This window comes from Maniola hyperantus, chromosome 14, assembly GCF_902806685.2.
Source record: "Maniola hyperantus chromosome 14, iAphHyp1.2, whole genome shotgun sequence".
NCBI classification, from domain to species: domain Eukaryota; kingdom Metazoa; phylum Arthropoda; class Insecta; order Lepidoptera; family Nymphalidae; genus Maniola; species Maniola hyperantus.
The window spans coordinates 7,756,683-7,770,028 of NC_048549.1; the positions used below are offsets into that span (position 1 = coordinate 7,756,683).

The window sequence follows — 13,346 nt, forward strand, 5'->3', positions numbered from 1 at the left end:
TTTTAAAAATCCCGAGGGAACCTTTTGATTTTCCGGGATAAAAAGTATAGCGTATGTCACTCTCCAGTTCTTAAACTATACTCATGCAAAAAATCACGTTGATCCGTTGCGTCGTGATTGAAGAACAAACAAACAGCATTGAAATTCTAAGTATTGCTATCTCTAGTTAGTTTTATGTAATAGTCCGCGACAAGTTGAGATGGCAATCGGGATATGAGGCGGCGGGACGCCGCACTTACCCGCACCGGGTTAGTGCGGGGCGTTCCCTTCCCAATTGCCATCTCGACCTGTAGGTATATGACGTATTATATAGAAGTGTATTACGACTTACGTCACGCATAGAATAGAACCCGGGATTCAGCTCGACTCGAATTCCGATGATGGTACCCAACCAGGTATTTATTCTGAGGTACCAACTTAATAAAAGCTATGAATTTTAGATTAAGTAGGTATTTATACATTTATATGAATGAAGTTCATTCAATAAAGCCACAAATGGCCAATGGGCAATTACCTATGTATGACAAGTCTTATCAATAATAGCGATATATTGATATCGCTTGCCATGCGAATAGGAATAATTTGAGGATGTGGCTTTTATGATAAAATTTATCACTTGGGCCACATTAACATGAAAAATAATAATATTTCAGTATTTTAATGCACAATGTAGGTACATCACAAACTTACATTATTTTGCGGAACGCGAGTGCTAAGTGTTACCAACTTCAGATAAATAAATTCCCTACTTTTTTTTACAAAAGATGCATTATATTAGTGTGAACGAATTGCTATCAGCGGGAGAAGACCCAGTTTGTAAAATTCAGGTGAATACTCAAATCAGTTTTTAGTAAAATCTAGCTAAAGCGTGCACCTAATGCGATTTGCGCGTCAAGCACTTTGATGGTGGGTACCTACACTAGCTGGTATGTCGGATATAACAGCTATTATAGGTATTATGTAGTTTGTTGTTGTTGTGTGAGAAATACACTGATTATCATTACTTTTTTTATTCATATCTTTAGGGCCTGCCTTCAACAGATCTTAATACTTTGGAATCATGTTTCCTGGATCTTCATCTAACATGCAAAAATCTTGAAGACTTCATTGAAGTAGATTTTTCTGGTGTTGATGTTCTGAATATACTTTGTGGCTTAGATTTTCGGTAAGATTTATAGAATATCTACCAGTTTATTTGAGATCTAGGACTTTTTATAATAATAATATTTTTTAGTGACGTTTGTCCTTATTAGTTACTTACTATTCTTTTAAGTAGGTACTAACCTATTTATCTAATAATAAAAATTAGTTACAGAGTTATAAGTCAGTGTATGGCAATCGAAGTCACTGCGATTGGAGGAAGGACAATGAAAATTCAAAAGATTTTTTGGACAATGGCTAAGGAATGAATAATAAATGATACAATCCATTTACTACATTAAATTACATTTATTGACTGAAATAAAAATCTTCAAAAATTTAGTTTCCGTTTTCTATCGTAAATTCACTCTTGCAGTCACTTGGCACCCTATCTGTAAATAGTTCTGGAATCTGTAAATTAACATTATTTTTAGTTATAAAAACCTAGGGCTTGGTTACAAATAACTTTCCATTGTATGTACAAACCTGAGGTGTATAAGCCTCCACTCTATCAAGCAATGAATCTGAATAACCCGGAGAATAGTACCTAGAAGGTAAAAAGCGGGCGTAGTATCTAAAAATAATATAAGTTATAACTATTTTACTCTTTTTTGTATTTCAATTTATTTAGTTTTAAGATTCTTAAGTTGAGCTGGCAACCCTAAAAAGGTTCCGAGGCGGTCAAGTACGTACATTATACGCGCCGGAAAGTAATGTACATCGCCATTTAGAAAGCGATTGCAGATTTGTAGAGCGTTATCCACAGATAACGGAATTCTCTAGTCCGTGGCGTTATCTCTGTCATTGAGACCGACAAAACGTCATATAGGTATGAGTGACAGAGACAACGCTCTACAAATCCGATATGTCATTCCAAAGGCCGATGTACAATACTTTCTGCCGCGCACTGCACCTGTTTGTTCGGGTGGAATCTTCCAACTCAATTTTGAAGCAGATATCTTCAACCGATTGAGCTGAAATTTTGTACTATAGGGTACACATTTAATTTGGATGACAATATTTGTATGCTACCCATACAATACTGTGTGACGTCATTCTAAATCCAACATGGCGGAACACCCAAGATAGCGTTTAGTTATTTTTAAGCACTCCTACAATATGGGGGGCTATGAAAGGGCTTGCTGAGAATAACAACTCGAAAAATAAAGTGACGTCACTCTAAATCCTGAGATTTACCTGTGTAGATAAACAAGTAGGTACCTAACGAATTTAAATAACTTGATCTGATTAATTTTAATTTTTTAAATTGTCAAACTAAGTAAATACCTAGTTAGTTAGGTACAATAAATCTCGCGACAAGCTTTTTATCATATAAATTATTATGTAATCTATATATATGTCGGGATATATAGGCCTGCTGCCTTCATAAAGATGATGATGATGATGATGTTTAATCGGATAAGTCAGGATTACAACATATTAGATTGACTGAGCGATCGTGGGCGTACTAATATTCTCGCACTACGAGAGAGACAACACAAACTTGTCACGTCTTATAAATTTTAAAACATACGTACCGTACAATTTCTTCAGGAAAGCAGCTGTTTATGATGTTAATATATTCTTTCAATGATGTCCCTGGGACGGTGTCTATCTCTTGTACTCTTTTAAGTGCACCCGTAGTTACAAACAGTCTTCTAGCTCTGGCATCATTTGGTAATATCTGCATAATAAACCTTTTGTTCATAAAGCAAAATATAAGTGAAACTTTATAAAACAAAAATCTTGTTAAGAGTTATTATGGCTTTTAATTTTTACAATTACGATCAAAATACCTACTTACCTATTAAAAAATAAGTATAAAGTATCAAAATCAAATACGTTTTCCCAGGGATAATACAAGACATAAGTTTATTAATTTGCCGCCATTTCCTACTAAGCCTAGGCTATAGGCTACTTGACTCATATCTAATTTCGTCCAATAAATGATTATTTATTATAGTATTTTGCTTAAGACAACGAAATATATCAATAACAATTATTAAAAACGCAGGATGGATATATAAATCCAATTTAAAAAAATACAGTTTTTATTTTTATTTGAAACGCAGAAAACGCTGTCAGCCATGATGTGACGTCATTAAATATGTAAACAAAGAAATGTCATCCCTATGTCACGCGGGGACTAACGTTCAGTATCCATATATATAAAATTTTAAGTCCTGACTAACTTATATATCAACGCACAGCCTAAACATCTAAACAGCTGGTCTTAGATACATGAAATTTGGTGGGTGTGTTCTTTGTAGGTAAAGAGGATTTTTTGAAATTCCACCCCTGAGTGGGTTAATGGGGGTTTAAAATTTATGAAGTAAACTTTTTTCTTGTAATTTTTCATGTAAACTAGTATAGAAGTCATATTTATTAAACTTTGGGAGGTTATGCTGTTGTTTACAAATGCATGACGTCAGAGCACAGATAATCTATCGGCCAAACATGGCCGACAGTGTTTTCACCTGTCTAAGAAAAATATATTTTTAAATTAAAGTTTTACGGTTTTTAGGGCGCAAGAAATATAGTGTTAATTTTTTTGATCTAATAGGACAAATATTAACCATTTAAGACCAACTTAAAAAAAGTGTCAACTAGCCTATTATCTCAGAAAAAATCTGATTTGCATCCAAGGCCGTGAATTAAAAAAAAATTATGGTACTATTAGTCTGTGCTCAGTCTACGGTCTGTGGCTAAATCAGAACAAAAATACGGAAATGTGGTTTGTGGTTATTATTGCTAGAATCCCGAGCCGTAAAGCAAGTTGGAAAAAAGTAGGTGGTTCTCAAATTTGACAGCCTTTTCCATGACATTGACACATTTGACAATTTTTTTGACAGATGTAGTTTCTTATTCTTACTGTTGTGCTTGAGCCTTGAGCTTTAAATGTTAATAAACAAAAAAATCTAATTTAAGTTTTCATGAAAGAATTATTGTTCTTTTTCAAAGAAGTATGGCAGCTAGAGGTAGAGGTAGAGGCAGTACTTCGTCTCTAACTCATGAACAATTACAAGCGCTAGGAATAGCCCGCGGGGACAACACGACGCAAGTCCTCGCGCCACCGCCTCTGTTTCCGAAACTTGAGGCTAAACCTCTACCGTTGATCTGCGACGCCGCGACCGACTACATGGTGATAGTGAGAGACCAGTTCATAGAATATTTACATGAATCCCCCGCGTTTGTTAAAGCTAACACACGTACTGATGGTATCGAGCGGTACTCCGATAAGTATAAGCTTCTAGCTCTCGACGCGAAGAAGGGTAGGATATTAAATTGTATATGGGACAATATGCCGCTAGAACTGAGGCCACACGCGGGCCGAGTACGCACTACGGCGCGGAAAAGAAAACTAGATGACCCGAGCGAAATAGCAAAGAGGTTACAAACTTTGGAAAAGAAAGAATCGCAAGAAGGCGATGTCATGGACGTAGATGCGACTGAAAGTAATATAAAAAAGGAAAATGAGGACAATGACGAAGAACTGGAAGATGAACAGGAGCAAGAAGAAGAAATTGATGATGGAACAGATTATGCTAACAACTATTTTGATAATGGGGAAGATTATGAGGACGAGGAGGGGGATGATGACGGCCCAGTCTATTAGCTGCAATATAAACATAAGCTACTGTTACAAATCTGTGATATTAATATTAAAACTGAGTAACAAACAATTGTCATTTTGCATTTTCTATTTCAACCAGTTCAGGAATATACTACTTTAAATGAATGCTCAATATAATTTACTTTCTACCCAAAGAGCTTGTAAGTGAGTGGTTGCTTGATAAAATCTCCGATTAAGTATGTTAATTATCTTTACCTTTGAAAGATTAAACCTATCTTTACTACTTACTTTATTACAGTAGCAGGTATAATAATAAATACCTTGGCATATTGTGCAAGTACATATTTTAGTATACAAGCTGGGGCAGCGTGCAGCAAAGGCTCTAGTGCAGGTCGGTGTAAACAGCATTGTAGAGATTGCTTCAGTGCACACGATGCTCGGGCTCTTACTTCGCCTGATGACTTTGGATTTGTGTACAGCTGTAGGTATATAATACACATTATGTTGATAAAATGTTTATGAATATACTTAGATTTATTTAAATATCAAATTCAACAGGCGATTAATTACAATAGCTAGACTATACTCTATCTAAGGAGAGTAGTTAGTATGGAGCTCTCTTTTACATAACCTCATACAAATGACAGTCAGTTAAAATGTGATATCCCTGACATAAATTTTAATTTCATCTTTTATCTTAATCTGACCATTTTAACTGAAACTTAAGTATGCTTTATCTCATAGAATTCTACAAAAATTTATGCAGTTGGTTTGCCAAAGAAGGCTTATTTCCTAACTTGCAACAGTCTGGGCAGAGTATTCGCCACGGCGACGGCGAGGCTGTGCTGCGGCGAATGCTTGGCGATGTGGCCGATTGTCCACGCGGCGGCGCACAGCTCCGTGTCCTCACTGTCGCTGTTCTGCAGTATGTCCACCAGTACTATCACCGCCTGCAACCATTTAAAGAGGCTTCTTTTTTTATAGTAAACAAATATAGGAAAAAATACGTGTGCGAGGCGTCCCCACGCGTCATATCCCGTTTGCCATCTCAACTTGTCGCGGACTATAAGTACTTGAGGCACGAGCGAGCGCTCGGCGTCTTGTGCGCTGCACACCCTGCACCATAGGTAAAACGGAACTGGACTGGCTCATCATCATGACAATAATAACCTTGGCTTCTATAACAGCCATCGCCAGCTGGTCCGACTGCCCGGCGATGTAGCCCAGAGCCATGCATGCCGGCACGCGCGCGCCGCCCGCACCTTCCGACAGCAGCTCCACTAGGGGGCCGCACCCACCCGTGTTTACCACCAACTGCGCTAACTGGAATACATAAGTATTACGATTAGGCACTGAGGTTGAGATTTATAGATCGCTCTTTGACTTTGTTCGTACTTAGTTAGTACACTGTTAAAACGTTATATCGTTGGTGTAAATCTGTCTTGTTTTAACTTAAACTCTTGTGTCTGACCACAGTTAAAGTAGGTACAGTACGCGGCAGAAAGTAATATATATAATATACATCGACCTTTCGAAGGAGATAGCAGATTTGTAGAGCAATATCTCTGTCGTTGAGACCGACAAAACGTCACATGGGTATGAATGAGTGTCAGAGACAACGCTCTACAAAGCCGAAATGTCGTTAGGCCGATGTACATTACTTTATACCTAGATCTCGGCCTAGAGCGCACACTGTATAAACAAGCCAGCGTTAAATATTATATCGGATTCTTTCGTATCAATCTGTGTAGTTTTAATTTAAACTTCTTAAGTTTGTGCTAAGTCAAAGATAATTAATCAACAGATCTCTACCTAAGGGCCTTATGTTGCAGCCGAGATGGCTCGTACGTTCGATGAAGACACTAGATTAACTCTCACGATGGTCATAGAAAACTAAACTTTTACTTTTCATGAATACGTAGTTCATCATCAACTTATCGCCGGCCCACTACTGAGGACGGATATCCTTTCAGTGAGTAGGATTAAGCCATAGTCCACCACGCTGGCCACAGACTTCACACACCTTTGAGAACATCATGGCGAACTCTCGCGGGTATGCAGGTTTCCTCACCATGTTTTGCTTCACCGCTAAAGCATGTGACTGCTATCACTAATATTTTTCTTAAAAACGTGTTGTGGGAACTTGCGATCGAGCCGAAAGTCGACGTCTTAACTACTAGTCTACTTTTGTTAAAAACGTGGTAAGGTAATAAGAATTGGAGCAGTAGGTCCTAATAGGCTTTTTTGTGATCAAAGGTAATAAGTATCAAATTACTAGCTGATGCCCGCGACTTCGTCCGAGTGGAATTAGGTTTTTAAAACTCCCGCGGGAACTCTTTGATTTTCCGAGATAAAAAGTAGCCTTTGTCTTAATCCAGGGTATAATCTATCGCCATTCCAAATTTCATCCAAATCCGTTCAGCCGTTTTTGCGTAATTGAGTAACAAACATCTAAACATCGAAACATCCACACTTTCACATTAATTATAATATTATGTAGTAGGATTTACATCAACGGAATGTTTGACAATGTCGCGCAACAGACAGGCAGCCGCGCGCCGCACGGGCGCCGCGTCGTGACCGGCGTGCAGCAGCGCGGGCGGCAGGGCTCCGCCGGCCACCGTCGCCTCGGCCAGCTCCGCGCCCGCGCCGGCCACTGCCCCGAGCGCGCACAGGGTGCTGCGCTGTACATATATACCTACGATTTTGCTCAACATTCTTTGAAATCAAATGCAAAAAGTGCGTTTCATTGCCGTGTTTTTCGTTAAAGCTATATAGTTTGGTATATAGCTCCGTATTAGGTAGCTCTTGAAAGATTTAATGAATTTCAACTCCCGACTTTTTGCCATGGAGGCCTTCCGAGTTTACTACCTAATGATAATTAATTAAAGGAAGAAACTTAGTCTGAAGTCTATTCTAGGTATATGTATGACATTATAAGTAAGTAGATAGGTGCCTACAAGTCATACCTACCAAGATTTTAGATAAAACTGAGGAATTTAATGGAAACAACTCGAACCGACCTTCAATTTGGGATCCTGATTCTCTAATCCTCGTACTAAATGGCAGATTGCTCCCGCGTCAACTACAGCTTCAGGTTTGTGCTGTGCCAAATCCACGAGCGCTCCAGCAGCTATCTGTTAGGTTTTAAGTAAGTAGGGTAAGTATAACTATATGATGAAAGATGATTGACGCCATACATTTAGTAGTTCATCATATCATCAACCGATAGACGTCAACTACTGGACAGGAGGATTCCTTGTAAGGATTTCCACACACGGCACACCAAGATCTTGTGCTGCCTAAATTCGGTGACTTCCTATGGCTCGTTCGATGTCTTACCACCTACTGGGTATACCAACACTGCGCTTTCCGGTACGCAGTATTAGTTACGTAATCATTATTTATTTAGCAACGCAGATGTGCAGGTTTGGACATATGCCTGCATCTCAGAGTAAGGATATGATACTACATACAGAGGTTCGACGGAGCCGTCTAGACAGAGCAATCGCGCGGTAAGTGCGTGGCGAAGGAGCGACCCGAAATTACTCAGGGCTTCTACTAAGAGCCTATACACACGGTCGACTATAGTCGCCCGGCAACTCGGTCGAAGATTAGCTATTCTTGAGTTACCCGTCGACTAAGTTACCGGGCAACTGTCGACAACGGTGCGGATAGACCACTAGGCTCAGAGTACGTTGAAGGGTCTTCGTGATAGTCACTAACCACGAGATCAAAGGCGTCGGACTACGGTGTCTCCTTTTATACTGTGCCTGTGCGTTCATCTAATGACTGCCTAAATACCTGTTTTAAACTGATTTCGGGTTCTTGAAAAGCCAACACTAATAAAGGCAGCGTTCCCACATCAACTACCAATCCAGCTAAATGTTCGCTGTGCTTCGCTATGTAGCCTAAAGCCCACGCTGCATTTTCTTTTACCTATGATAATAAGTTGAAATAAATATAATAATTTTAATAAGTGTCAAGAAAGTTGAAATATGCAATATTTGAGATTGAGATAGCAGATTTGTTGAGCATTGTCCCTGACATTGAGACCGACAATAATACGTCATATAGGTATGACTGATACAGACAACGCTCTACAAAGCCGGAATGTCATTCTAAAGGCCGATGTATGTACATTACTTTCTGCCGCGTACTTTACAGTCCTAATCTGATAATGTGCCTTATGCATAAAGCCTCAGGCTACATCCATTTAGCTTCTCTCTCTCCGGTCGTTCCTTCATTGCTGAAGATCGTGGTCCTGGCAAACTGCCCTCGAATGGCTTATCTGTTTCCATCGGCTTCTGTCGGTGGCCATTTTTACAATGTGATGAAATCCACACCTGCTGGACTCCTTTAGCTGGTCGGACCACCTAGTTGGTGAGCGGCCTCTCGGTCTTTTGCCCTCAGTGTTGCCCGTCACTATGAGCTTTTCTAAGCTGTCGTCCCCCCGCCGTATTTTACTTACATTTAGCTTAGAAGCGGGCTAATATGCAAGAGGTATGACAGTTTTATCAAACCCATACAGTTTCTATGCAGCATCGTACCTAAACGCCTAATCGCTTGGCGTCACAGCTTTGCCAGTAGGGTGCTAAATATAGTCGCAGCCGAAGCCTCCCAACAGGTCAGACCAGAGACATTTTAGAAATTATAAATTCTCTAATGATCCCTGCCGGGAATCAAACGACCGTACTTTTGATATGACACTTGACCCATAGAGTTGAAATGAAGTCAATTTGTACGGACTAGGTATACCTAAGTTATGGATAAGCTGTAAAAAGGCGTAATTTACATAAATACATGCCTGTGTATCGAAATCTTCTAAACACGAAACAATATGTTCCAACGCACCGAGCCGGACAATAGCTGACGCTAATTCCTCATTGTGCCTGTATAAATTATACAAGTGGTGTTTTCAAAGTTCCATGATGTAGGTACCTATACAATGCCGCCAACCATATAGGTACCAATACAGTGCCGGCTTTAGCTAGTCCGCGACAGGGCGAGATCGCAATCGGGGTTTGAGGTGGGGGGACGCACACCCGCACGTCACCCGCGCTCGCCCGCATCGGGTTAACGCGGGGGCTGTCCTGAGGGGGGGGGTGCGGGGCGTTCCCTCCCCGATTGCCATCTCGACCTATCGCGTACAATACCTATGGGTGCAGGGTGTGCAGCAGACATAGATAAATTAGTAATCTGTAGCAGCAGAGCATACAGACAGGGTCTTATAGGGCCTAGGGGACAGCGAGCACCGCTCGCGACGCCTTCAAAGATAATTTGAACCCGAATTTCCGATCACTGCTGCACTTGCACTGGTGAAAACTAAACTATGCAGGTATTCCATTTTGATCACGCTCCAACCAGAGGGCACCATGGTATTGATTCCACACGGGCGCTACATGGGCTAGAGCCGAGTGCCAACCCTGGTGAATGGTGACGTACCTACTTATTAAGAAAAAACCGGCCAAGTGCGAGTCAGGCTCGCGCAATAAGGGTTCCGTACTACGGTCGTATTTTTTCGACATTTTGCACGATAATTCAAAAACTATGATGCATAAAAATAAATAAAAATCTGTTTTAGAATGCACAGGTGAAGACCTTTCATATGATACCCCATTTAATATAGTTATCTTACTTAGATAATACTAATTATTAGTTCATGACCACAATTAAATTTTTTTGTGTGATCTAAGCCTAAATTCACGGTTTTCAGATTTTTCCCCAACTGTCAGCTATAAGATCTACCTACCTGTCAAATTTCATGATTCTAGGTCAACGGGAAGTACCCTGTAGGTTTCTTGACAGACCGACAGACAGACAACAAAGTGATCCTATAAGGGTTCCGTTTTTCCTTTTTAGGTACGGAACCCTAAAAAGACAAAAAGTTTAAAAACTAACAGGTAAGGATTGTTTTTCTTACTTTGCAACAGCCCTCATTAGATACAAAGCTGACCGCTTGTAGTAAACCTGTATGAAAGCACGTCTGAATTAATAAACACAAAAAATCTGTCATGTAACCAGTTGCCATAAGTAATTTGAAATAATTGGTTTCATTTCCAAGAATTAAAGTTATCATCTAGGTCATGCTTGATATACGCAAAAAACAAAAAACTTCCGCGAGCCAGTAGTATGTAGTACCTACCTACCTACTTAGGTAAAATTTTACAAATAATAATCTCATTTAAGTAGGTAAGATAAGAATTTAGGTAGGTACTCTTATTGAGGTCAAAGCCTAGCTCAATGACTGTAATGGTACCTACTCGGCAAAGCCATAGTTCAAATCCACAGTTCAAATCTCATCCGGTGAGCAGTCATGGGCTTATTCTTAAATCCGATTTACCCACTTTTCGGCAGGCTTTCGATGTTAGAAAATAGACTCATTTCTTGGACATATTTATCATTCCAATTTACCTAGTAGTTAAGACGTATATAGGTACCTATCCCGTCTCTTAACGCCTTGTCTATTTGATTAAAAATACGTGGAATAAAAGGAAATAACGTTGAATTTGTTGAGGTTCTCAAGAGTGGCGGTAAGCATGCCGCTGTTGAGCAACTGTCGCGCGACGCCCTCCTCGTGTTCCGCGAGTCTGGCGGCCGCCATCACGGCGCACTGGCGCACGGTGCTGCACGGGTCCGACAGCAGAGGACGGAGGAAGTCTGCAACGTATGTTGGTGTCACGGAACGTATAGGTGCCTACACGATAAAGTTTGCAGAGGACTAGAAGTTGCGCCCAGTCAACTGATAGGTATATACACCGTCAAGATTACTGGACGCCGCTTCATGTCCGCTGCAAACTTGACCAGTTAACTTGATAGTGTATGCCCAGCGTAAGGGCCTATTCCCACGGCCATGCAGGAACAGCTTTTTACTTCTAATAGAGGGTTCAATCTCGAACATGTACCTATACCTCTATCTTTTCGGCCTGTAGTTTTAAGCAATTTATACCACATGCTATATTAATACTACCTAGAATACTATACTAATACTATATTAATGCTAGGTATAATGGCCGGAAAGCGTAGCGTTGGAAGCCCACTAGGTGAACAGAAGACATCATACGAGTCGCAGGGAGCCACTGAATTCAAACAGCGCAACACCGTGGCGTGCGGAAGTCCCTACAAGAGACCTCTCACCTTTCTGTAGCAATGGACGTCTATCGGTTGATAATGATGATGATGCGTTAATTCAGGTGAAGAAAAAGGTCGTGAGGAAAGGAAACCTGTATATGTCTGAAAGTCTCACTAACGTAGTGAGACTTCCAGACATACCTACACCTATAGGTTGTGCCAAGCCCTTCCAAACCCTTGGCGCGTGGGCCGGCGCGGATGGGTTGAGACTTGAGATGATATGACGACGACACATAAATAGTATGTGAAGATGTTAGGATGCCAACTTACCCAACACTCCAGCACTCTCCAAACATTTCACATTGCTAGCACGAGTGGCCAGCTCAGCCATTGTCTGAACGAACACCAACCGCGCCTTCTCATAAGTCTCGAACACTATCCAAAGTTTAAATTGTAGGTAGGAATGGCTTATATCAAGGACTAGCTGATGCCCGCGACTTCGTACGCATGGATTTAGGTTTTTAAAAAATCCCGTGGGAACTCTGATTTCCCGGGATAAAAGGTAAGTAAAGTAGCCTATGGCACCTTCTAGGTCTTCAACTATATCCATGCAAAAAATTACGTCTATCCGTTGCTCCGTTGCGACGTAATTGAAGGACAGACCAACAGACCTTTTATGAGTAATATTTATGAGTAATAGACCTTTTGTGAGTAATATTTACCTAATTGAATATTCCGAGGACTGCTCATAGAGTGACTCATGATTATAAACAGTTATTCGACTGAAATAATGATAAAAAATATCGAATGTTATTGTATTTTTTTTTGATATTTCATGAAAACAGAAGTCATTGATCTGCCATTGCTGTCTTGTCTGTTAACAGTTGGTCAACGGCATGTCAACGGCCAATAGTGCTTTTTTATATTATTATAAGTAGTTTTTAATATAAAAAAATACCAATACGTCTACGTTAAAAATATACAAAATATGCGTAAAAGTCATTTTGTACGGACTATTAGGTATATATAGTACCTACGTGCTAGGTCGAGATGGCAATGAGGGCGGGGACGCCCTGAACAGCCCCTGCCCTAACCCGATGCGGGATAGCGCGGGTGACGTGCGGGTATGCGGGGCGTCCCCCCACCTCATACCTCGATTAAAATCTCAACCTGTCGCGTACTGCAGGTTCCTATAGTTAGGTACTTTGGTAAATTCGACAAAATCTTTTGAACACAATAGGTACTTAGCAACGCCGTGTGACGGTGGTTACATAATTACATAGCAATTTCTGCATTGCTACCTAGTAGTAGGTAAGTATAGCATTCGATATTGCATAACTCGGGCTTCCCCGTAAGCATTATCTAAGTATACTAATTACTAAGTAGGTATATTATACCTACCTAAAGTAAAACAATAATGCAGTGATGTTAAATCATGATTTAGTTCCGCTGGCTTATCATTACCTATTATACCTACTTGGTAGGTAGATAGTATACCTATAGTTGGTGGTCGTCGCCCGTCGGTACTCGGTACCTACCTTAGTGCGCCATGCGCGGACGC

General features: G+C 40.4%; 2 protein-coding genes across 2 annotated transcripts; one reads left to right on the top strand and one right to left on the bottom strand.

Annotated features, from left to right (window-relative positions):
• Positions 1-1,429: 1,429 nt before the first annotated feature.
• On the bottom strand, positions 1,430-12,611 carry LOC117988094 (sperm-associated antigen 6-like). The gene is made up of 14 exons (XM_034975190.2): positions 12,508-12,611; positions 12,116-12,220; positions 11,217-11,374; positions 10,638-10,684; positions 9,522-9,606; positions 8,519-8,653; positions 7,738-7,851; positions 7,225-7,398; positions 5,885-6,037; positions 5,512-5,664; positions 5,035-5,193; positions 2,679-2,824; positions 1,627-1,687; positions 1,430-1,551 (listed from the first exon to the last, which is right to left on the bottom strand). The coding sequence occupies exons 1-14, from the start codon at positions 12,545-12,547 to the stop codon at positions 1,480-1,482; spliced, it is 1,602 nt and encodes a 533-aa protein (XP_034831081.1). The 5' UTR covers positions 12,548-12,611; the 3' UTR covers positions 1,430-1,479.
• Polr3G (RNA polymerase III subunit G) lies at positions 3,970-4,818 on the top strand. The gene has a single exon (XM_034975192.2). It carries the CDS (start codon positions 4,106-4,108, stop codon positions 4,754-4,756), a length of 651 nt encoding a protein of 216 aa, XP_034831083.1. The 5' UTR covers positions 3,970-4,105; the 3' UTR covers positions 4,757-4,818.
• Positions 12,612-13,346: the final 735 nt, after the last annotated feature.

Excerpts from the sequence above, each read along its gene's own strand:
- Polr3G (XM_034975192.2), top strand. The coding sequence starts at position 4,106 with ATGGCAGCTAGAGGTAGAGGTAGAGGCAGTACTTCGTCTCTAACTCAT.
- LOC117988094 (XM_034975190.2), bottom strand. The coding sequence starts at position 12,547 with ATGAGTCACTCTATGAGCAGTCCTCGGAATATTCAATTAG. Across the intron at positions 11,375-12,115 it reads GGAGAGTGCTGGAGTGTTGG|ACTTCCTCCGTCCTCTGCTG; the intron begins GTAAGTTGGCAT and ends CATACGTTGCAG. Across the intron at positions 6,038-7,224 it reads TTGTCAAACATTCCGTTGAT|TTAGCGCAGTTGGTGGTAAA; the intron begins GTAAATCCTACT and ends TATGTATTCCAG.